Raw genomic sequence first — 26,417 nt, 5'->3', positions numbered from 1 at the left:
ATTTTGTAGTTGAGTGAAAATAAGGTAACATGGAGTAGGCAGCCACAAAAACACTGGAACTCGAAGTCCCTGCTGCCAAGCCCGAAGCTTAGCTCTGTACCTGCAACACTTTGCCCCTGCTCCCCCCCCCCCCCCCACCTGGTAGGATCTGTGTCCTGACCCTGAAGATTAGGTGGCCTGGCAAGGTTGAATGTTTTCCCGAGGTCACCTGTGGGATTCCCCAACTGCCAAGTCCCTGCATAAGGGTGCTTCCCCAGCACCCCCTTCCCTCCCTGTGCATGTGGAGGGCACCAGGCGCCAAGGCCCCACGTGAGGCTAGCGAGAGAGCAGCCAGCAGAGCTTTGCGGGGCTCAGTGGGCCTCTTTCCTTTAGTGTTTGCATTTGCACATGCCCCACTTTTTGGAGTGGGAGGACTAAGAAGTTATAAAATATGCTTTTTATAGTTGCTTTACTAAAAGTAATTATTCATTCTCTTCTTAAATGAAACAAGGACTTTGGTTTTAGAATGGCTCTAATTAATGCAGTTTTAACAGGACTATTCAAAACCTGATGCCAAAGGTAAAAACTCCTCCTTTGATCCACCTGCTTCCTGCCTTTTTAAACCCAACCAGTCTCATCACGATGATGTTTTTGAAAGGTAAGCGAGCATCCTCCGTGGATTTTAGACCCCTCTTTCCTTGCTGACTCCAGAGTGGAACACATGCCAACAACACATCATTCCATGCAGGCTGAAGCAAGCCGGTCTGAGGGAGCAATGCCGAGCCCAGAGTCGCTTGAGGTGTGATATAAACGGAACTTGTCAGATGGAACCAGCGTCCTGCGCAGGGGAACAAATGAGCTGGACAGATGCACATGGGAGGGAAATGTCAGGCAAGCAGTGTGGGCAAGAGGAAATATGAACCGAGCAGCAGAGAGTCATGATTCATCACCCAGGCCCTTCAGAGGCTTTGTCTGAAAAGAGGTTTAGAGGTAAGAGCTGCAGATAGAACAGGGGCTTGGTAGGGGTGCCTCAGCCCTAATCCAAGTAGACGGGCAAAAGTGGGTACTCCTAAAAAGGTTATGTGAACACGGCAGGGATGGATGTCACAGCATAATTCTCTTTGGGAATCATGCGCAGGGACCTCTAACTCTCCATGTTAATCCACAGGATTCAAGAAAAAAAAAAGTCCTTGAAAAATACCCTGAGATATGCACTGCCTACCTGGCTTCCTGTGGGAGCAGCCACATTATGCAGCCAAAGACCCCCAGACCCATCTTGTGCCTGGTGCCTTTGCCCTTCAATCTCAACTCAAATGCCATCTCCCCAGAAGCCCTCATGACCACAGACACCTCAACAGTGATGCCCGCTCACACCCCAGACACAGTCATTGTACCCCCAACCTAATTCAAAGTAAGAGCAATGCCAACCACAGAATGAGTCTAAGAAAGCCTGAGTTCTAATTTTCTCCATGAGGACTACTTTACTGCTCCTTTTGAAATGCCAAACATGAAGGGCTATCACTGAATATTTTGGAGTCTTTACTAAAAGCCTACTCCAGCTCCTGGGCGACCAGGGTTGTTGTGAGGCTGACTCTGGAACACTCATTTCTTTTCTTGCTCCTGCCTGCCTCTTCCACTAGCCTTGCGGCTCCGGAGGGCAGCCGGTCTGTCTGTGGCCCCGGGTGTAGCACAGTGCCCAGCAGAGTTGGAGGTTAGTACATCTTGTTGGTAAGTGGACAAATGCCTCTCTGTCCTCTGGTCCGATGGGCTCTGGTCTTCACCCTGGAGTTGAGTGCCCCAGGCAGAGGCTTGTAGAACACAGCAGGTTACGACGGTGATAGGAAAGGCAGGCCTTTGCTCACGCCAGGGGAAGCTGGGGGCCCCGGGGCTCTGCAGTGGTCAGTGCAAATTGAGCTCTTTTGGCTCGAAGAGCCTCCTCCCACACATTGCTGTGAGGATGACTGTGTCTGCTCCTGGAGCCGGCTGAGCTCAGAGAAGTCTGAAGCCATCACAGAGTCTGTCTCCTTAGCAAGAGCCCAACAGAACCCGAGAGGATGAGAGGGGGTCCCTGCTCTTGGTCACAAGTGATAGCACAGAGTGTCACAGGCGGCCAGGGTGTTCTTCTCTCAGGAGAAGCTCTCCAGAGTCCACTGGGCAGACAAGTGAGCAATGTGGGGGCTCTGTCTGACATTGCACTCCAGGCAGCCTGTCACTCCAGGCCGCAGACTGAAAGAGACAGAGAGGAAGAGGGGGAGGGGTGGGGTTGGGGGGACAGGTCTGGCTGCAGCTTCCTGGGAAGCTGCTTCAGCCAGATGACAATCGAAATTAGCATCAGAACACCTTGATGAAAGGAAGGAAGAAAGAGTTGAATCCGTGAATGAAAAATAGATTATTCACTGTCAGTCTGAACAATGGAACAAGACATAAATAACAGCCATGTGCAGGACATGCCAAGTTTGCTCAAAAATGGTGTGCATGGTACCCCAGCAGCCCTCCAGAGAGCTGAGTAGCACAGCCAAGGTCTGCCCTGAGCAGATGGGGAGAGAGGGAGAATCACAAAGGCCTCTCAGAAGTGGGAAGGGCGTGCGCTTTAAGTCAGAGGTTTAAAGTTCTAGCTCTGTTATTTACAACCACGCTTACGAGAGGCAGGGTGGTGGGGGGAGCAGGACAGACAGGAAATAGAAGACGGAAGGGGGAAGGAGAGGTCGGAGCCACCAGCCTCGGGTCAGTGACTGAGCCTCTTGCAGCTTGGGCTCCAACCTCAGGAAGACAGTTTCGAGAAAGCCTGAGGGTGCTCGTAAAGCTATCCAGGGCAACTGCTGTTACTGCCACAGGGCAGAGGTAAGTGCTCCAGGGGCCCCACCTCTCCCAGCACCGGGAGGAGTGTGTGTAAGTGGAAACAAGGAAGGAGGGAAGCCCACGGACAAGAATGACAAGAATGGGGCCTGTCAGTCGTGCCTGGTAAGGGACCATCAAGGTGTACAGGGCCGTCACCTCTGTTCTCTCCACACTTCACAATCAGAGGCCTGGGATGGCCAGAAACTGGGCCCCTCTGCATCTCACTGGGCTCTGCTGGGATAATGCCGCCGGCAAATGCTATCTAATCACCACCTCTCTGTAAGACTGACCGAGCCCTAAGCACAGTGTCCATGCCCTCTGGTGCTCCGGGGCACAGGGCTGTGGCACGCTGGCTTCTGGGTCCTACCCTCACTGCCCTGGGAGCAGAAGGGGGCTGTGCAGCAGCCTCCTGACGGGCCCCCTCTCCCAGGGCCTGCCAGTCCTGAAGAGACTTCATTCCTCTGCACCTCAGTTGCCAAGGAGACACCATGACTCGGGTGATGGAGGGTCCTGCACGTTACCCGCGGATGCCCTGTCAGCTCTCGGGAAGAGCTATGTGTCAGGCTGTGTGCCATCTCCTTCCATTCCACAAAAACTCAGGAAACAGCAACAACCGCTCTCCCCACTTACTGAGGCACAGCGAGGAGAGCGGATCTCAGGAAGGAGCCAGGATTCAAACCAGCAGGAAGGTGGGCATCGTGGAGGGTGGGTGGCAGTGTTCACAGGGGCCCCCCTTACCTTGGTGAAGGTCAGACAGTCCTTGTCCTGGTCTCTGTCCTTCATCTCGAAATCATAAAGTGCTTTGCCCTGGGGCGGGGTCTGTGGCAAGGGCCGGACGCACTGGATGTAGCTGGCGGGCAGGAAGCCGTGAGCCCCGTGCAGCTCCCCATGGTACCAGTGCTCGTCCACCCTGCGCCGCAGGATGATAACGTCGCCCTTGCTGAACTTGAGGTCGCCGGGTTCTTTCCCCTCGTAACTGTAGAGTGCCTTCCCATAGGGAAGCTGGGAAAGAGTCTGAAAGTAAAACATAGCATCTGGTTACTCAACATGGACTCCCTGCTGGCCTGTTAGCTCTGTCTGGGATGGGGGGCTCCCGTGCTATGTGGGCACATACAGAACGTTTCAGAGTAGTAAGTACTTCAAAAGAACAGACGCCCTACATGGGGATACTCAAGCCCATGGCCCTGCTGAGACAAGATGGTCCCCATAATGGCAGTCTCCCTCAAACAGTGCATGTGAGAGGGGGGCCAAGCATGGTCCTGGACTATCCACAGAGACCAACTCGCTCTGCTGAGAAGGACTCTGGAACAGGGGCTAAATGACCGTCATTTATAGGTGAGGGAACTGAGGCACAGAGAAAGAAGGTAACTGGCCCAAAGCCCCACCCCATAAGGATAGTGGAATCCCTACCCAGTGGGCCGGCTCTGATTTTCTCATCCACTACTCCGTGTTAAATTGTCCTCCACTGTGTGCTATTTCTAGCTGCTAGACTTCCAACAATTACTGTCCAGTAACATTTTCCTGACTTCATCTCTGAATCTTCACAGCAACTCAGAACACATGTTAGGAGGTTCTCAGGTCAAGGGGGCAGACCCGCATCTACTGTGGGACCTTCCCACTCACAGCCTTACAACCAAGGGCATATAGCCGTGATGTCCAGCCCAGAGGGACAGTCTGGCCATGGAAGATGGAGGTCACTCCAGGGACACTGGTTCCCAATGCACTAGGAGTTCCCTGGCCGTCACAACCACCCCCCCTACACACTCACACCAATGACAAATAGCTTTTTGATGCATATGGCAGTCTGGTCCAGAAGTACAATTTCAAGACCATAAAATAGTATCCTCTCAATGTCATGGGATATTCTTGTCACCCTGTCAAAGATTAGCCAACTTTTCTAAACGTGATCTGCCATCTTTAGTCTCAAATGGTGAGTGACTAGTTCTGAAACCAAAACAGAGTCTGTGGCACTCTTCTGCTCTTCCGCAATAAGGAGTCTGTTGAACCACCCTCAAACTTGACATCACCATCCACTTCCTGGGCTCTTCAACTCAACTGTACCTGTCCCATAAAGACCAGTGGCCAGCTGGGTTTCTATTCCTCTTCTGTATGGGTGTCCAACACCCATCAACTGAGTAAGACCAAGTCTCTACCAGAGGAAAACCAAAGGAAAACCCACCACTGCCCCTGTAGCAATACCCAACAATTTCTCTGACAGAAGCTGCATAAGTCAAGCAGAGAAAGACAATTATCATATGATTTCACTCATTTATGGAACATAAGAAGTAGGAAGATCGGTAGGAGAAGAAAGGGAAGAAGAAAGGGGGGGTAAACAGAAAGGGGAATGAACCATGAGAGACTATGGACTCTGGGAAACAAACTGAGGGCTTCAGAGGGGAGTGGGGTGGGGGAATGGGATAGACCGGTGATGGGTAGTAAGGAAGGCACGTATTGCATGGTGCACTGGGTGTTATACACAACTAATGAATCATTGAACTTTGCATCCGAAACCAGGGATGTACTGTATGGTGACTAACATAATATAATAAAAAATTATTATTAGAAAAAAAAGAAGCTGCATTTGCTTACCAGGGCTGTCTATGCCAACGATTTCTTCAGTATTCGACTCAATCAATAGAACCACAAAAGCCTGCAGCAGTAGTACATCGAAAAGCTCTTTGTAGGGGACTTAATAGCATGTTGGCAACTCAATCACTCTGCATTTATGTTTCAGCAATGTCAAATGACAGCAGTTAAGAGAGAACCTGCTGGCAAATTGACAAACAGCTACCACTAACCAATTAAATAGTAACACCAGAGGATTTTTCGTGCAGAACTCAATGAGGAAAAAAAAAATCAGTTTGCTTCCAATAATACTCATCCTGGCTAGCTTTGTACCATAAGCACAATAGCCTATCATGAGCCCTGATTTCAGAGGGCTGAGGCAAAGGGGTGATTTTCAGCACAAGGACTGTGATCAGAAAAGAGTGGAAGGGGCTGTTGGCTGTGAATCACAGAAGAACCGCCAACACACAAAGGCCAGTCAGCCCCTGGCCCAGGGGTTCTCAGGCAGGGACAGTTTTGTCCCCCAGGGAATATCTGGCAATGAAGACATTTTTGCTTGCCACAGCTGGAAGGCGGGGTGCTATTGGCATCTAATGTGTAGAGGCCAGGGTTGCCACTAATCGTCCTGCAATGCACGGGGCAGCCCCCACAGCAAAGGACTGCCCCGCCCAGGACATTAGTAGTGCCGAGGTTGAGAAACTCTGCCCCAGCCAAGAGGTTACATTTACAAAAAGACAGGGTAGCTTTCTTGTTCTATTTGAACTTAGTCTATCACAACCTTAGAAGTTAAATATAACACTGACGTCCGTGATGGGAGTCTTTTCACTCCTGAGCACATGGAGAAGCTGAGACACTCATCAAGGTAAGAGGCGTGAGAGGGACAGCAAGGAGAGAACCTGCCGTCAGACTTGAAAATGAGCTTCAGCTCGGTGCACAAAAGGAACCTTCGCTTTGCCACAGGCCCCTTTTCCTTTCACCCCCAGACCAAGCGGGCAGTGCTCAAAAGCAGTGTCTGGAGACCACAGACATTTGAGGTTGCTGGTAATTTTTGCTACTCGTCATAACAAAGGAGAGCAGGAAAGGTCCGATTTGCGCTTTTGCTTCGATGGGCTCTGCACCCATCTGTGCGCTGCATGCTGTCGGAATATCTCACCTCCCCGTTCTCCCCATGTGGCCGGGTCACTGGCATTCCCGCTCTGGCCTGCCCGCCCCTGGCTCTACCAGCTCAGCCGACCGAGAAGCCACTTGCCAGCACCACTCCTGGGCATGTTGCGCAATCCCGGCCCCACCTGCCGGGGCGCAGCCAAGGGCCTGGCTGTCGTGGTAAGAAGCTGAGGCCCTTCCCCGGCGAGTGGCCTGGCCCCAGGGCTGGTGCTCTTGAGCAGCATGTTCTCCCAGTTCCTGTGAGGCACGTCCTGCTGCTGTTCGGGGCACCTGGTCTTTCACTGACTCTCCATAATGGGCATGCCCCACCCATCTGGGCACCGTGGCCCAGGCGTCCTGGCCAGCCCAACACATTCCACGGCCCCAGCTCCACTTGCCTCTCTCTGCTTCCAACTTCCCTTCCAGTCTAATCACTTGCTCAACTTCTTGATCCGGACATCCCGCGGCTGTCCCTAGAGCCTCTAACCCCTGCATTCCTCACCCTGCCCAGGGAACACCTGCCCACTGCCAAGCACGTACCCTCAGTGGCCCATGTGCCCACCCACTCCCTCCACCTTAACACTTGTCCTCAAGTCCTACTGCTCCCACCAGTAAGCAAGCGCTCAGGGAAACACCAGGCATGCTTCCACTCCCATGGCCAGGCCCTTCCTCTCTCCCACCTACACTAGTGCAGCCTCCACCAGTGAGCCCTCAGGCCCAATCAGCCCACCGTGAGGCCGGATGCCCAAACACAGCCAATCCTACCCCCCTGGGGCGCAGGGAGGGCACCAAGCTCCTCAGCATGGCAGCCAGCACTCCCGCACATGGCCTCAGCACAGCTTCCTGCCACCGCTCCCTGCCACCGCCCCACAGCCCTCGCCAGCCACGGGGGCAGCATCCATGCTCACAAAGAGCATGTGCTTCTGGAACCTCTGGGGCTTGCCGACCACCTTGGCCCCTCTCTCTTCCTCCAAACCTGGTATCAGCCAGCTGTGTTGTCCTATGTCCTGGGAGCCTCTACTCCATCACACCCTCCTACACTAGCCCCTACTAAACCAAGCCCCGGGACAGGAGTGTCCAGCACATGGTAGGTTTGCTCATTCAGCTGGGCTCAGTTTATTCCTGAGATAGAGTCTAGGTGGGGCTGGAAGTGGGGAAAGTCAGAAATGACAGATTTGACATGACACCCCTTGTAAAACAGCATGCCCCACAGAGATCCAGGATAGGGTGTTGATTGCAGCCCCACACGGAAGAGCAAAAGAGCAGTTGTACTTGTGGGTAAAGCAGGGAAAGAGAGGGGCCAGGGCCATCTGAAGCAGCAAGAGCAGAGCAGGAGCAGCCTGCACGCACGGTGGCCCAGTCTTCTGGGGGCCAACGATCTTGTGACCCTGAGGTCAGATCACAGGGCTCAGAGCACACAGCACAGCCTTGCTGGCCCAGCCATGGTGTGGTCAGACAGCCATTCTATGGTCTGTGCCTATGGGTGGGCAAGGACAGGGTGAGCAGAGAGAGCGAGCCATGGAGAAGGGAAGGGGGAGAGGGAGGGAGCCCAGCCCACCTGAGAATTCCCTCCCCAGACTGCACCTGAAGGAACATAACTGAGATGCAGGACATACTTCTGAGGGCAATAATAAAAGTCAGGGACAATGCCAAGAGGCGGTTTATTCAGGGGGGCAGAGCAGCCGGAACCTCGTTCTTGCTGTTAGGAAACGCTCTGAAATGGGGACTCTCGGACCTCCAAGGCACCTGTCATCTTCAAAGCCCTTTATAAGATTAATTAGCCCATGACAGGGCCTGGAGGCAGCACCCGTGAGGACCGTCCCAGCCCAAGGAAACAGCGGGTTTCCGTGCAGCCATTACCTCTCCGCCCACAGACTGCTCCTTATAACCCCTCAACTGTGCGTGCTTCCCTCTGGACAAATCCTATTCAAACCTGCCACTGAGCCGACATTCTATGGGCTCAAGACATTAAGGAAGAGAAATAAAAGGAAAAGGGAAATACATCTGGGATGTCTACAGGATAATTAACACCAGCCACCCCTGCAAGGCATTAATAATAATTAAAACTTATAATGTCAATTTCACGGCTCATTACTCAGATGTAGCACGCGAATCTTACTGTGGGCTTAATGTCCTACCCCGTGGAGACATGGGTGCTCACGCATGCACAGCAGCACCGTCTCCATCTTTTATGGAGATCACCGCAGCAGCGGGCTTTGACAAATGTGCCTCCATTACGCCACGCTGCTGACAAGGCTCTAAGTCATACTGGCCTCCCTGGGAGTGGAGCCTGGAACATGTGGGGGAGGGCGGCATGGCAGGGCCCGGTCGCTCTCCTTCAGATCCCCCAGCAAGCGAGGCTGAAGAGCGTGGACAAAGAACTCACCCATGGTTTAGACTCTAAGGACCCAACCCGTCTCCCTTACTCAGTTCCCAGGCAACACTTGGAGTGAGCACAGCTTCTAACTACATGTTACCAATGGAGAGCCCCTCTGGACTATCAGCCCCAGGAGGACAGATAACATGCCTATCTTTTGTTCAGTGCTGCATCCCTGATCCCTGGGCCTGACGTAGATCACATGCTCAAAATATTTATTGAATGAATGAACATATGGACGAGTCAAACCAACCCCCCAGGATTGGACATGGGCTAAGAGCCTCTGGCTGGAAGAGCTTCCCCTGCACATTACTTCTTTCTCAGGATGTGAGGTTCAGGGTTCACACAGCCCAAAGTCCTATTGCTAAGAGTGGCTGGGCCTGGATAAATGGGGAAAATCCCAAGAAGGAGGTCATGACAACTGGAGGAACCAGGCTGAGCAAACACACAGAGCTGGACACAGACACAGAGCTGGACACAGTTGGACACAGACGTGGGTGTGCCTCACACAGACATGGCAGAGCTGACAGTCACTGGGGAAATACATCCTAGCACGTTCCAGGGATGCTGGGCGGGCCATAGAAGGGAGACAGCCTAACCAGAATCATGCCAAGCCTGCAGGGCCTATGCAGGTTGCAGAGATAGCTAACTCTCCTCCAATATCCATTTGGTCCTTCTTCCCAGGGAGAATATTCCTAGTTTCAACTGGGGGTCAAGGTCACCCAGCTAAAGACTTCATTTCCCAGCCTCCCTTGCAAGTAGCCATGGCCATGTGTTGTAACTTAGTCATCTAGTGCACGTGAAAGTGGTTGGTGCAATTCTGGATGCTGACTCATAATGACGTTTGTAAGGAAACCCTAATTCCTGATTCTCCCTTCCATGGACTGAATGGCAGCGGCAGTGGAGGTGAGCCAGCTTCCACTCCAACGTCCCCTCCAAGCAAAAGAGGGAGGAACGTGCTACTTGGACGATCGTGGAGAACAACCCTAGACCGTGACATGAGGAAAAGACACTTCACCTTACTCAAGCCGCCGTATCCTGACTCACTCAGAGGTGCTGCGGTGTGACTGACGATCTCTCCAGCTCGTAAGCAGTTTTTAAGGCAAAGCATTTACCCCACACCACCTTGGAGGTTCTCATTCACGTATCCCGCGTGAGGATGGTACCGTGAACACGAACACTCTCAGGTTTAGAATTACTTCAAAAGCCATGATTTCATGCGTTCAATAAAATACTGAAACAGAAAATCCCCTCCCTCTAGCTTACACGTCAAATCTGTGCTCAAGATGTCACTACATCACACATCAATCAGGACGTTCCTAGGTTTTAGCTTTATGGCTCTTCAAGTTCCTTCTTCCATTTTTGTCATTAAAAGCTTTGCACTGGGTGCTGGATTTTTGTTCCTTTCACTCTTCTGATGATTTTTTCTTTCTGGTATTTGCACACATGTGCTTCCAAGAATTTATGGAACAGCACGATGTGCCAGACCCTGTGGTCGGCTATGGGGGGAGCAAGACACGTCCCTTTATTCAGAGGGTCACCAAACAGGGCAACAAAAGAGAAAAGCACATTTTGTCCCCAAACACAGGTGGGGTGAGGACAACACTAAGCCACTTCCACGTGATGCAGAAGAAGCCGGGCAGCCAAGAGTGGACGTTAGCCACCTCATGTTGAGCACGAGTTTCACGTTTCAGCAAGAAGGATTAAAAAGAAATTGTACCTTTTTCTTTTCTTTTCTTTTTTACTTTTCCGGATCTTGTGAAAGGCCCTCTTCTCAAGTCTGCCTGCTGTTCTATGCACTTCGGCAGTCAATTCGCTGATGTTAGTGGTAATTTGCTAGAAGGTGGTAGGGTTTAACTTCTCAGTCTGGGCTGTTAGGGAAGGGAGATTTAAGGAAACCCGTGTTCTGCCTTAGAGACATCTGGTGACTGTAGAAGGTGTGAAGCCCCCTGGGCTCCTCCAGATGAACGGCGCTCTATAAAGCAATGCTGTGCTTATGCCATAGAAGGGGTGTGGCTCTTTGAACCTCTTCTCAAATTAGCTGATACGACTTTGCAATAAAATCATCCTGACATAAGAAATAAAACTTTTTCAAAACAACACACTCCTCTTCAAAGAATTTATGCTTTAAAAAACTTCAGTCACCCTTCCCAGGGCGTGAAGTCACTTTCTAAGCCACTTGCATATGCTACCCTGGAAAGAGGAGAGACACCAGGATCAAACAAAGTCCAGCAGAGAGAAGGTGAGATCCAAAATTAAGGTCTTCTGAAAGCCGAGTCTCAGAAAAGCTTGCTCTAACAAGGACATAGCTCAGTTAGGAGGGGTTTTTTCTCTTTGGGGAGATTTATAGCCAACATTAATGGAAATATTGAGAGTCAAGACGATTCTGGGAAAGTACACATGCACACACACGCACACACATGTGCGCACACACACACGGACATGCTCACAGGCGGGGCCCTGGCTCAGCATTCACACTGAGGAGGGTTGCAGACAGTCCGTTCACTCCCACGCGATAGCGAGCCCTTGTGTGTGACGATCAGATCTCCCAGCATCCCCCTCCCTGTCCTCAGGGAACATGTGGCGCTGTGCTCATCCCCACCAGGGCCAGGAGTTCATATTTTACTACCCACATGAAGAGGAATAAAGGGAACCCTCACAGTCACCAAAACAAAGCCAGCCTCTGCTAACCCCCAGCACAGGACCATGTTGACGCCATCTGGACTGACTCATGGGGGTGCCAGCTTCTCGCCACCTGTCCGCGCAGGCTGGGGGAGCGGAGCACGCACACTTGCATGTGCCTTTCCCCCTCTGAGACCTGTGCAGTCTTCAAAGTCCGAGCAGCTTCTAACCACATACAACTGCATTTCTGTGCACCACCTTTTTCAAAGTTGGCTGGTTTTACAGAGTTTCTGCAGGAACACTACGATGTGTTCCATTCTGGTCAAACAACTGCTTCACAAAGTTCTGTTTCGCCAGCAGTTTCTCTATTTCTGGTTTGCAAAGATAAAGGTGCCCTGGGAGAAGCTTCTCAGAAATGCCTGCGTTGTTCAACCGCAGATTACCTATACATGCCGTGGCAGGGGTGAGGGAGCACTACACTCTACCATGTGTTCCAGCCCTCCTAACTGTGCCCCTCAGAGGGCCTTGGACACACAGCGACTGAGGCGTCACCACATGGGGCCCTGGCCTACCTTCTTACTCTCCTCCTGAGAGAAGGGAAGGGAGCAGCTTGACAGTCAAGGTCAGGAATAAAAACCAGAAGGTTCTATGAAAGGGAGAGCACAGAATGCTGAAGGCCGAGGCCCATGACCAGAATTCTGTAAGTGCCCTGGTCCAGGGCTGTGTGTGCCCGCAGGCAGAGCACACAGCCACACGAGAAGACTCCCAGGAGCTGCGAAGGAGGCTGACCATCAATAAGGGGTGTGGCCTCCCTTCACTGAAATCAAGACAGATATGCCCAGAGTCCCCCTGGGTGGAGACAACAGTCTGCCCTCCCTCTTGGCTAGGAGAGGTGGAATCTGACTGTGCAAAGGGCCCAGCAGCTAACCGCAGGGTAAGGCCCCATGTGGGAAGGGCCAGGCTTTGCCACACCCCCTTGGTTTCCAAACTGCTCCCCCCCAGCACCCAGCATGACCCTCCAGGCGACTGTGTGCATCCCACTCCCCTACCTCCAAAGCCGCCACATCAGTCTGCTCTCCTTCATTTTCATAACATGTGTCCACTCAAGAGCTTGCAAAGGTTCAAAGGGTAACAAAATGAGGTTCTCAACCCCTGCGAGACACCCTGTTGTATACACATATACGTGTGTTCTGTCCAACACCATCCAGCTCTCCGTGGACCTCCTCCCCCGCCTGCTCACAGCCCCTGCTGCCTGCAAGCCAGGCTCTCCCCTCACCATCTGCCTCTGCGACCTCACGGTGCTCCAGAGGTCCTGCCACTCTGGGAGCTGTGAAGGCCCATTTGTGCTTCATTCCATGACCTAGCCAAAGTGTGAAGGATGCCCTATAATGTCTGGTTCATAAAGGAAATCAAAAGTAATTCTGTTCTGACAATTATGAAAACATGAGATAATTACAATTGCTTGGAGAAGTTTTAACCCTAGGCTTGGCAGCTTTATAACTAGGGCGTTAGTAAGTATTGTTCAGAGACCAAAACACCTAGTTCAGGCTCCTGAGACCCACCTTCCTTACCCTGCACAGAAAGAGGCGTGTTTGAATAGCACGCATGTGTGCACGCAAGCACACCATACACACACTCACACTGTTCCTCAAACATAATCTGCCCACCACACAGGCAGCTCTATTGTTCTGAAGTCAGAGAGGAGAAAGAGAAGGTGAACATCTAATATTAGCATAGATCAGGAGCTGGCAAACCACGGCCCTTGGGCCAAATCCATCCGGCCTGCTGTCTTTGTAAATCAAGCCTTATGGGGACGCAGCCACGCCCGTCTGTGTGCAAGAGCAGAGCCGAGTGCCTGCTACAGTCCGTATGGGCCACAACGCCAAAAGCATTTGCTATCTGACCCTTCACAGAAAAAAGTCTGGTGACTCCTAGAATGGAACGTCAAAGCCAGCAATGGCCGAAGGTCAGCTGCTTGCACAGTTTCCACTGTTCCTGGGTAAAGGGGGGCGGCTGCAGAGCCCCTCTGTGTAGGCGGAGTATGCACTGCACTTAAGAACAGCACTGGCACCGTCAACGCAGCAGTTGGGGACCTGGAGACAATCCTGGCGTGGTGGTGGCCTTGCAGCGCGCCTTTTACAAATCGCCTCCATACGCAGGGCCTCCGTTTTCCCATACGCTGAAGATAATCAAATCTGTCCTTCCAAATTTTCTAGTAATGTCAGGAGAATAAAGTTGATGGCATGTAACGAGGTTTCTGTCTCTTAATGAAGACGGTGCTATAAAAATGATCATCGTAGATTGTTTGCTGAGGCAAACACATGTTCCAGGATCCTGGACGCCGGTGCTAGAAAACTCCCCAGTAATGACCCTAAGTGTAGACTGGAAGTGACATAGGATGGATGAGGCAAGGACAATGCCCCGCCTGGCCCCCGCACACACTGGCTCCATCATGTGCCAGGGGAAAGAAATATCAGCAAAGGTCTAGCGTGTCGTCCTCGGCTGTGACATCCTCTCCTTCCCCTCTGCCAGGTCTCTGTGCAATGCTTAGGGTCCCAGGAGTCCTTCCCACCTTGCTTCCAAAGCCCCTTCAACGTGAGTGCCGGCCGCCTTCCCCTCAGCTCTTGGGATGTTTCATGTGCTGCTTCCTGCACTCTCCCCGCGTGACCCGCGGACTCCTCACAGCCACCCTATGGGTTGGTCTTCGATCACTGACACTCTACAGATGGGAACAGGCAGGATGCAGCTCAGTAACTTGCCCAAGGTCCCAGACATGGTAGGAAACAGCAGACCAGGGTTGGAACCCGGGTGGTCTGACTGACTTCCAAGCCTGACCACCAACCCATCACTTATAGCACCTTCTAAAAACAACACAACCATTTATTTAGCTGCTACTTCATGCCAAACACTCCACATAACTCGATTATTGCTCACAGGAACCTTGTGAAGTAGGAATTACTACTGCCATTTTTAAGGAAAATTAAGAAAGGTAAGGGAGTTCCTCAGTGTCGTGGGGCTTGTAAGAGGGGACCAGCTTCCAGCTCATAACCCCAGTCTGCCTCCTCACACTCCCAAAGTGGGAGAGGAGCCCTCAGGGGGCTCTGATGACTACCTGGAAGGAAACGTGGAAGGAAAAGGAAAGGTGTGAGCTGGTTCTCCATCGGGCCAGAAGGGTCCAGATCTGTGTTTGCATTTATCCACTCTGGAGAAGAAGTAGTCATTTTCCCACCTTCTGGGAAGACCACACCAATACTGCGAACCGACGTTGACATGTTCCTAGCCATGTTCCAGACAATGCTTACCTAGAGGAGCACATGGCTGATTCCTACAGCATGCTGGGATGGGGACTGTGGTCTGTACCTTGAGAAGTGGTCTCTGTCTAGAAGCTTCTTGCTCCTTCTTGCTGCCTGCAACCCAGCCCCTCCACGACAAGCACTGTTGGGGTCTGAATCCAGAGGTGTCCAGGCCAGTCCTATGTCTGACATCATAACCAAAGTTCCTAAGGAAAGCACACTCACCAGAGTCTCCTTTATGGGGTCAAAAGGGCCTCACACTGTATACCAGGATCTCCAAACACCTCGGAAGGTCAGGAGGTCAGGAAGGAAAGCAAAGGCTTCCCATCCTTCAATATCTGCTGTTTTTCAAAAGGGAAAGTAGGGGCAGATGGTTCCTTCCAGACCCTACTTCAACTGAAACTAACCAGCAAATGACCTTTAAATATTTTTTTACACATTATTGTTTTAATGCTTTTTTTACACATTATTGTTTAATGCTTTTAACACCCTCCACCTCAAAAAAGAAAAAGTAATACAAGAAGGTAAAGGGAAAAATAAGATATTTGTAAATACCCATGTAAAAAAAAAAGTAGGTTTCCCTAAAAATCCAGCTTTATTTAAGAGCAAAGAAGGGAGGCCTGGGTTAGAATCTTGGGGCCTCAAGGGTCAGGGGTGGCTGTGCAGCAGTGTGTCTAAAAGCTTGACTTTGCCACATGCTGGAGGCCCTGTGCCTCAGTGTCCTCATCTGCAAAATGGGTGTCATAAAATACTTCTCTCCCAGGGATCCTGTGAGCATAAGTGAGGTAACACCTATCAGTCACTTGTATTGGTGCGCAGAACCTGGTGAGTGCCACGTTTTCTTGTTAAATAACTTCCCAATGATAATACTGTCAGAACGCAGCACATCACCTGTTTGCTACAGACGTCCACATCACACAACACCGAGATAGGCACATTCTGTAAAAACAAACACCTTAGCAAAATAAACTCAATCATGATACTGCATTAGTCAGTTACAAGAAGAAAAGCTGCCCCATTGACAGAAACACAGGTGCCATAGTCCCCAAGACCCCTCACATCGCTTTGCCAGGGTTTAAGGGTGGCACCTCAAGGACCATCCTTGCTTTCCTTCTTGCCTGTTCCTCATCACCATGTGAGGAGCACAGTTTGCCGTGTGGGAGGTGGTACACCACAGACCAGGCAGGCATGGCCCCTGGCCACAGAGGAGTCACAGGCAGACGGGGCCAGGGCCAGGAGGGAGACAAATAGCACAGAGCTCCCCATGGGCTCTGAGTTTGGGGTGCCAGGCACGGTGGGCCTGGTCTTTCCACGAGCAGAAGGGGGTCACGGGACTGCTGAGGGTCCTCTCACCTACAGACAGACCCTGAGGTTCTTAGAAAGCTTTTTGTCATGTGGGGTCAATCTCAGAAAAAACATCCTATTAGTCCCTTTTCTAGATTTTCTCTGTTTTCTATAAACCGCTTTAGTTACTTTAGATATATGACAGAAACGCAAGAAAACTTCAAGCCCTGAATTAACATTTTGAATACTAAATAGGTTTTGCTATTAAGTTTTAAAAAAATCAAGCGTGAATCAAAGGATAGCTAAAGGTTTGGGCTTAATTCATGCATGTATTGAATTTGCCTGGTTTATACTAATCCTGTAATTTACTACCTACATAGGCTAGAGGTCTGGGTGTGCGGGGCTCAGACCACCGTGGGGCCTGGGACAGGCAGGCGCTGGGGCAGAATTCTTCACTGCAGCCGTGCAGGCTGAGCCTTGATGAACGTGGCTGGAGCGAGCGAGGATCCCTTGGTGCTTCATTTCCATGTTGATTTACAGAAATCATTATTTACAAAATGCTGGCCTAACTTTGAAATGGAAATCACCACAAAATTGGATGTCGCACTTTTATAGACTTCAGGTGAACTTCATAAATCAATGATTAATGCAAATAGTCTCACTAAGGGAGAAACAAACAAATGGTCTCTGGAGTCACTGCCGTAGAGTGTGTGTGAGCGTGGTGGGCTGCTGCCGGGGCTGGCGTCCTCCCCTCATGCCGGGGTCGGCTCGTGCAACAGCAGTGTGCAAGCTGCAGGGGAGGTGCACGGCGAGCCCCCTGCATTTGCTAGCCATGGACTCGAGGGAGAAATTTCCTGGAGGCAGCGCCACTCTGAAATGTATTTCATATGCTAGAGAATCCCCCCAGTTACTATCTATTTTATCTATAAGAAATTTGTTCTTGAAGCCTTCAGCTTTAGTGTGACTTTGTAAATCCACTGAAAGTGCAAATGGGGTTTCCAGTTGTCCTTTTACCCCACCTAGAAAGCAAGACCACCTCTCCAGCATGGAATCTCTTTCCCTGCATAAAGTGTGTGGGGGGGTCTTTCTTCTCCTGGCTGGTTTCTGGATCAGGTAGTGATTTTTGACCTGCCTAAAATATTCAGTATTTCTGAGTTTACTTGGCCTGCCTGAATTCTTAAACATTAGGAAGAGGAATACCGTCTCTCTCTAAATGTGTTCTGATCAGCAGTGAACAAAACACCACGAATCCCTGCCCTCACGGAGTAAATGTTCCAGCAAATGGACAAGCAAGGAAATAATTTAGTAAGCAAAATTGAGAGGTTACAAAGTAGTAAGTTCTAAGGGGCAAACAAATCAGGGAAAGGGACAAAGAAATGCTGGGAAAGGGGCGGGTTGGAATCTTAGAGGGGTGTCACCAAGAAGGTAATTCTGGGCAGCCCTGAACTGAGTGCACGGGGCTTGGGAGGGTGGGAGGGAGCTGGGGGAGGCCATGCAGCTCCAGGAGTCCTGGGGGGCTCTGAATGAGATGGGTGCAGTCCGGGGCTCTGCATTTGCAAACTGAGGCCCAGGAAGAGGATAAAGAAGGACACAGAAAGTTCCTTCTTCAGGGGAACGTTTTAGGAAGAGATGAGCTGCTTCCTTGGGGCAGGCGAGAGGCTGCAACACCAAGCCCCTACAGTCTGCCTTCAGGGTGCTCCCATCCAGCACTCTGGATCAGGCTCTGGACGGAGGCCGTACTCCCCCTGCAGGGTGCACCTTCACTGAGCACGCACAAGCTTTCCTTCTGAAACAAGCAGCGGTATAATCGGCAGTGTCCTGTGCAGAAATGAAACCGTAGCTTGAATGCTGAACAAGTATGTGAGCTATCAACGCTGTGATATAAACCCTGTTGTCTGAGCCCCAAATCGGGAAACGTGGCCTGGGAGGGCATAAAGATAAGTAAACACAGACTTCCAGAGAACATCCAGCCTAAAACACGGAGAAGAGAACAGGGACCCAGAAACTTCTCAACAAAAATGCTGGGTCCTCCAAACATGTAGTCAGTCGGCCTGCTTTCCAGGCACCCTGCCTACGAAGTGCTACCTAGAAGCAGGTGGCATAGAATATTCTGCCTGAGACAGCAAAGGGAAACAGGTGGGAAGAAAGTGATGGAGCAGGGCCTGGCAACCATCACGTACTGTTCTAACAGCTGAAGGGAAATAATCTGTAACTTATTCTCTCCTCTCTATTTCCTTTCATTCCACTTACTATTTTATTAAGAAGCCTGCCTTCTTGTTGTCACATCATCTGCCTCTCTCGCTGGGATCACACAGCACATGGGAACTGAGGCTGCCTCATAGGCCCTTGTCATCGTGGTGGGGTGGGGGATACCCAGAGGGTCCTCAGCTCACTCTCTGCACCAGCCGCTACCCTTCCCACAGACAACCAAGTCTTTACCCCTGTTTTCTGGGGAAAGTCATCCAAGGGCAGAGTCAGGCAGGAAACAGACCCACAGAGTGGCATTCTTTACCATGAAGAGGCCTTACAGGGGAGGGAGGTACCAAACAGTGAAGTGGTCTTTAAATGATCAGTGCGCAAATAAAGAGTTGACTGAGATTGGAACGAGCGGTTGGACTTTTTAAAAATCTTGGAAATGTGCCCCATTTTTAAAACATTTATTTATTTATTTATAGATTTTGTTTATTTATTTGGCAGAGAGAGAGCGCGCGTCCAATCAGGGGGAGTGGCAGGCAGAGGGAGAGGGAGAAGCCAGCTCCCCGCTGAGCAGGGAGCCTGATGTGGGGCTCAATCTCAGGACCCCGAGACCATGACCCGAGCCAAAGGTAGATGCCCAGCAAACTGAGCCACCCAGGTGCCCCTCTTTAAAAATTTTAAACAAATTTACCACCTCTCAGAAGTTATTCTAAGATGCCGTAATTTGTAATTCATTAATTTTACATAACAGTATTAGGTGAGTATTACTATTGTCTCCATTTTACAGATGAGGAAACTGAGTCACAGAAAAGCAAGAAACCTGTTCAAGGTCACATAACCAGGCCTTATCCTCTATTCCAGGGATCAGCAAACTTTTTCTGTAAAGAGCCACATAGTAAATATCTTAGGTTTGCAGGCCACAGGGTCTCCTGGCAAACCTACTCCATTCTGCCATTTTAGCATGAAAGCAGCCATAGATTTCATAGATTATGCCTCAGTGAATGGGTGTGGTTGTATTCCAATAAAACTTTATTTCTTAGAACAGGCAGTGGGGTAGATCTGGCCCTCAGGCTGGGATTTACCGCTCAAAGTACGTTGTGACCCGCAAAACGTGATCACTCTCAAATTGTCCTCAAGGAGAATCAGGCTCAACTGTTATTTTGTGTTTTTGAAACCAAGAAACCAATGGATTGACTTTCTTAAAATCTGATGCCCAAACTGAGGGAACAAATTGGTCATGTACAGTTTCTTAATGCAATTTAGTGATACAAGACAACATGTCCAACAAGGAGAAGCCAAGGAATTTTAAAGGTAAAATTAATCACCCTAACTTGAATTTTCAACTGCAGGCAGGGGAATGTCTGAATTGGACAAATATCGGCAACGCCATCGCTCTCCTCTGAGGTGCGAGCCTGGCACTGGCTGCCAGTGAGACTATGCCCGAAGCAATGTTTAACTCAGGAGATGTGTTCAGGGCTCAGAACCGAGGTCTATTCTGGAAAATGCTCCAGGGCCAGTGCTTGGGCTCTGTGGCCATTCCCCAGTTGCTGGCAGGGCCGCACCCACAGGGAATCAGACTGGAGGGGATTGCGTACCGCTCGAGTCAGGCCAGGCTCCTGGCTCACCCATCTTCCCCAGGGCCCCAGGCTGGGGTGCAGCCCGACCCCACCTGCTACGGGGGCTAAAGACCACAGGCTGTACGTGTCTTCTGTAAGCTGCGATGGCAAGGCTTTGCTTTCACACTTTATTTCCACCCCATCGGAATAGCTCAAAGGAACCCATCAGTTTCGGATTCTTTATTCTGCATGGCAGGAAATACCTCAACACATTTGTAAGGACACAATTTGCATACCGTGTGAGTTCTAGAGCACGGTCCTGAGTCCTATCCTTGCACACAAGCGCCTGAACGGCTGCACACTGACTTCTGCAACCGTTGAGAACTGCTTAGCGGAGGGATGCCGATGACCCCACCTCCTGCCTGGCAGCCGCGCACACATCCCGCCCACTGCGGGCAGCCCCAGCCTCCCCAGCACCCCAAGGGGAGCGGAGCATGGCATCGGTGCCCAGTATGTGGCTGGGCCAGGAGAAGGCCCTGTCCGTCTGTCCCACACACGGTCTTGGAAACAGGCACGGGTCAAGGCAGCATCACAGAACCCGATGCCGCTCCAGCCTCGCTCAGGCTGCCAGGCTGCCCAGAAGACCCGATTCCTGTGAACCAGCCCTGGCTGCCATTCTCACCTTCCTAACCGGCTACAAAGACGGACCAGGAGCACAGGTGCTCCCAGGAGACAGCTGAGGCAGCACACGAAAGACAGAGGCTGGCCAGACCCAACCCGGTCAGACACAGGCGGCCTGAGGGAGGGCCTAAGGCCGCAGCGGCTTCCCTCTGCGGTGAAGCGCCTCTCCTCCTGCTGCTTACAGTCGGCCTCGGCCAGTATACACGCAAACACGGGCAGTCTTCTCATTGCAGATGAAGGGAAAAGGCAGAGTTCTGATCGCTACTGGCGCGGGGCTGGGCCCGCGTCCATGACTGAGTGTGGTCGGCACGCATGGCAAGACCTACAAGCAGCTGTGGCCCAGGTCTCCGGGCAGGCAGGTCCTCCAGGGCCAGCTCTCCGCCAGGCCCACCGCCAGGCCCACCGGAGGGCGGGAGCAGCTGTTCCCACACGGTGTTCACCAAAGACCTAAGAACCATTATTAACGTAAGTCATTCACCTACCCACCTCATTAACTGGCCACCTACTATGCGCCAGACACAGTTCGAGGAACTGCTGACATGTTAGAAACAAAGCAGACAAAAATCATCTATGCTCCGCAGAGAGCACGCCTTTCAGAAGGGGAGAGAGATTATGTATACTCACGACACATACGTAGCACACTGAAGCCAGGAAGGAGTAGGGAGCAAATACACCGGGAAGAGGACGGGCAGTGTCAGCGGGGCTGGGGGTGGTTTGCAATTTTAAATTCAGTCCAGGTTCTGGGGGAAGTGCCCCAGGCAGGGAGGACACAGGCAATGCCTGGGTGAGGTCCCAGGCCTTCAAGAATTCCTCGCTCACACTCAAATCAGTGTCTTTATAACGGCAAAAAAGAAGAGTGAGAAGCAGGGGAGAGGGGAGGAGGCAGGAGAAAAGGCTTGGGGAGCTGCTAACTGGTGACACTGGAGGGACTTTTTGGATGGCCAATTCCTGAATCTTGCTCCTGGCACACCGCCCCGTGGGGCAGAGGGAGGGTCAGCTCCATGAGCCTACACGCCAGCACTCCTGGTGCTCAAGGAAACAGACACCCGGGTGCAGCGCATGGAGAGGAGGGGGAAACTGTCCTCTGGTCACCTGGGAGAGGGCATCTTCCTGTGCTCAAGAGAAAGGTGACGAGTCCTTTCTAGATTTTTGTCCAAAGTCAGCAACAGATGCTACAAGGATTCCAAATGGCTGGCTTTTCACAGGCTCAGAAGCAGCTCATACGTGGCACAACCTCCACTCAGCACATATTTACTGGGGCACCCCCTTTCTAAAACACCAGGCAGGTGCCAGCACCACAGAGAGGAGTGACTGGATACCCCCCACACCCACACACATGCCACACCACACACACACCACACACACACCACACACACCACAGCACACACACACACACCACACATACACCACACACACCACACCACACACACACCACACACACACCACACACCACACACACACCACAGCACACACACACACACACCACACATACACCACACACACCACAGCACACACACACCACACACACCATACACACACACACCACACCACACACACACACACACCACACATACCCCACACACACCACAGCACACACACACACACACCACACATACCCCACACACACCACAGCACACACACACACACACCACACATACCCCACACACACCACAGCACACACACACACACACCACACATACCCCACACACACCACAGCACACACACACACACACCACACATACCCCACACACACCACAGCACACACACACACACACCACACATACCCCACACACACCACAGCACACACACACACACACCACACATACCCCACACACACCACAGCACACACACACACACACCACACATACCCCACACACACCACAGCACACACACACACACACCACACATACCCCACACACACCACAGCACACACACACACACACCACACATACCCCACACACACCACAGCACACACACACACACACCACACATACCCCACACACACCACAGCACACACACACACACACCACACATACCCCACACACACCACAGCACACACACACACACACCACACATACCCCACACACACCACAGCACACACACACACACACCACACATACCCCACACACACCACAGCACACACACACACACACCACACATACCCCACACACACCACAGCACACACACACACACACCACACATACCCCACACACACCACAGCACACACACACACACACCACACATACCCCACACACACCACAGCACACACACACACACACCACACATACCCCACACACACCACAGCACACACACACACACACCACACATACCCCACACACACCACAGCACACACACACACACACCACACATACCCCACACACACCACAACACACACACCACACACCATACACACACACACCACACACACCATACACACACACCACACATACCACATCACACACACACCATACACACACACACCACACACCACAGCACACACACACCACATCACACACACTACATGCACACACACCCCATCACACACACACACACACACCACACGTACCCCATCACACACACACCACACAAACACACCATCCACACACACCCCACACCATACACACACCCCAACACCACCAGCACACCCACACACACATCACACCACACACACGTACCACACAAACATACACACCCCATACACACACGCACACACTACACGCACATACACACACCCCATACCATACACACACCCCCACACATGCACACACCACACACACATCCCCCCCACACATATACCACCACACCCACACACATATCAACCATATACACACACAGAGCCCTTAAGGGGGGCTGGGGAGCGATGGTGTCTATTTGCCTATCTGTGTACACATTTGAGGTATCTAGCTTTATCCCTCCATCCCTCCATCCATCCATCATCCATCCACCCACTTACTGACCACCTTCTCTGTGCCAGGCACTGTGTGAGATTCTAGAGATAAAACAGTTTAAGGGCTGACACACGCCCCATTCTTAGAAAGTTTGTGAGGAAGACGGAATATTTATTTAGATTAATAATATACAGAACATACATGACTTTAAGAAATCTATAAGACAAAAGCCTTGGATACTTTGCTTTTTAAAAATTTATTATTATTATTTTTTGAGACTGTGCATGAGGAGGGGGAGGGGCAGAGGGAGTGGGAGAGAGAGAATCTCAAGCAGGCTCCACACTCAGCACAGAGCCCAAAGTGGGTCTCGATCTCATGACCCTGAGACCATGACCTGAGACCACGCCCCAAGCAGAAATCAAGAGTCAGATGCTTAACCGACTGAACCATCAAGATGCACCAAGCTTGGATACTTCTGAGACATGCCATGATGAGAAGCAAAAAAAGAAAGGTGAGAGACAGAGATGGGCACAAGAAGTTTACCACTTTTTTAAGTTTTCTAACAACATTTGAAATGCAAACCAAAACTAAGGAAAAGGCAACATTCTTCTTTCTGTGGGCCACTAAGTGAAGCAGACTTACCACATACACTCCAATATGATAGAAACTGGGTAGAGGGCATTCTTTTCAGCACTTCCGTCAGAGTACCTCTTCATCCCCCCAGAAGGGGAGAAGATGGACAGTCTACACATACACTGTGTATGCAGCTTTTAATTTTTTTTAACCATTCACTTCATGTAAATGAAATTACATATTTCTAAAAAGCCAGGAATGTTGTCTTCTCATGGCATCCCCTTCTCAATGCCTGGCTCAATGACTAGAGATCCAAGAACCCAAATGGAAAATGTTGTGGTTTATCTGGACCCAAAGTTAAAAGGTTCTTGGGAGACTTTTGGAAGCCATTCACTTTTATATGACTTTCTTCTTTGGTCACACTCCAGACATCACAATACTGCTTAAAGATGGGAGAACAGGTGGGATGAAGGTGGAGGCTGGGCCCATCTATGGTAAGAAAAAGCATCTATTCCCTAGTTTGTATCAGGCTCCCACAATTTATTTTACCTTCCTTTCTGCTTTCTTTTATGTCAGCTCAAAATCAAGGCAAGCCTGGCCCTCATGCAGCCCTTGGAGAGGCAACACCCCTCTGCTGAAGCTTTGTGTGCTGGGCTTGGCCTGCCAGCTCTGGGCTCGGCCGAATGCACAGTCCAGCTCAGAAACGTGCCTGAGGAAGGTCGGCCTTGGTGGGCGGGGAGACACTGGTTCTAGCCATGACCTCTGGAACCATTTGATTTTCCTCCCAACACAAAGAATCCAGTGATTTCCATCCATTGCAAGAGTCTTAGTGAAGTGTTCCTCATGGGGCCCAGAAGTGTTCCTCATGGAGACCTGTTCGCAATGCAGAAGCCCTTGTGTCATGACTTCCTCTTTCCTCAGAAATCTCCAGGATGGTTCTCAGACTGAAGGATTTAGAGGCAATCCACAAAGCTTGGTCAGTGACTGGGCCTAGAAGTTAGGGACACAGAGGGGACTGAGCAGGGTGAAATGTCAAAGAGCTGTGGGCAGGCAGCCACCTGTGAGAGGCTGTGGTAGCAGTGAGAGGAACACACTGTGAGAGGAGAGGAAGGTGAAGGAAAAGAGGACAAGTCTTCCAACCACAAGAAATGTGGTCACCGTAGTGCCTCTGTGGACATGTGACCAAACTAGGGAGACAACAGAAGCCAGCCAGGATGTGGGAGGAAGGGGGGGACAGGCTTGTCGTGACCAGTCCATTAACATTCCAGGGCAGGCTCAGCTCACGATCCCCGGGTCAGAGGGTGGAGATGGGAACTGGGAGCTCACGTGTTTGACGTTCCCACATTGCCAACTCCGGATGGCATTTAATGCTCATGTCAGTGACTGTCACCTCCCTGCCACCAGAGTGATCAAGCATCTCTCTGGTTCACACACACAGAGATTGGGGGACGAGGAGAAACATGCTGTCAGATCACAGGATCCTGGAGAATAGTCACATCACCAAAAACGATTTCTGGACTTCCATTTCTTTTTTTTTTTTTTTTTTTTTTATGTATAGTACATCATTCGTTTTTGATGTGGTGTTCAATGATTCATTACTTGCGGGACTCCCATTCTTATCCTACCACCATCTAGGCCTCCTGGACAAGCCTCCTAACTGAGACGACTAACAGGCTAGGTCACAAAGTGAAAGGCCACCTCTGACATGCACTGCTGAAACTGGAGGTTCACAGCACCTCCTACGAAGTCTTTTTTCAGGAAAAAAAAAACATGTAAAGAAACAAATCTAAGCAAACCAGTTTATGGGAAACAGAGGGGATAAATAACAACATAAGGATGTAACCAGCAAAGTCAAGAGTGTGGAAATTCCACAGGACAAACAACTAGGTTTCTTTAGCACGTCAATGGCATGAAGAGGCAGTGGGAACTGTTAGATGGAAAGGAACGAAGAGACATAATCCAGTGCCACACGTGGACCTTTTTCAAAAAACAAAGAAGCCACGAAAAGACTATCTGGGAAATTAGAGACTATCTGGGAAATTTGCACATGGGCGATATTAGAGAATTATTGTTAATTCTGAAAGATGTGATGATGATATTGTGGTTACTTTTTTTTTTTTTTAATTTCATCTATTGAAGAAACACCCTGATGTATTTACAGGTGAACGATATGATGCTTGAAATTAACTTTAAAAGGTAACATACACACACACACACACACACATGAGTGGAGGGAGATAGGAAACAAGATGAGCAAATGTTGGTAGCTGTTGATGCTGGATATACGGGGTCATTCTACTAGACCCGACACTATTGTGTATGTTTGAAAGTATCTACAATAACAAGAGAAAGAAATACATAGCTGAGCTGACACACAAAGAAGGATTATGCAAAGGTCAAAAGTGAACACGGGAACCCTGGG

The 26,417-nt window shown here is 50.8% G+C and overlaps 1 protein-coding gene across 1 annotated transcript in view; it reads right to left on the bottom strand.

Annotated features, from left to right (window-relative positions):
• SH3RF3 (SH3 domain containing ring finger 3) overlaps positions 1-26,417 on the bottom strand; it is a 389,783-nt gene that overhangs the window by 162,125 nt on the left and 201,241 nt on the right. Inside the window, exon 2 of the mRNA XM_040623720.1 lies at positions 3,556-3,831. Within this exon, the coding sequence (XP_040479654.1) occupies positions 3,556-3,831 (276 nt within the window). The remainder of the gene's footprint in view (positions 1-3,555; positions 3,832-26,417) is intronic.

The sequence above is a fragment of the Ursus maritimus genome, unplaced genomic scaffold (assembly GCF_017311325.1).
Source record: "Ursus maritimus isolate PB19 unplaced genomic scaffold, ASM1731132v1 scaffold_6, whole genome shotgun sequence".
Taxonomy (NCBI): domain Eukaryota; kingdom Metazoa; phylum Chordata; class Mammalia; order Carnivora; family Ursidae; genus Ursus; species Ursus maritimus.
Note: the sequence above shows the minus strand (reverse complement) of the source record. Positions and strands in the feature narration are given on the sequence as shown.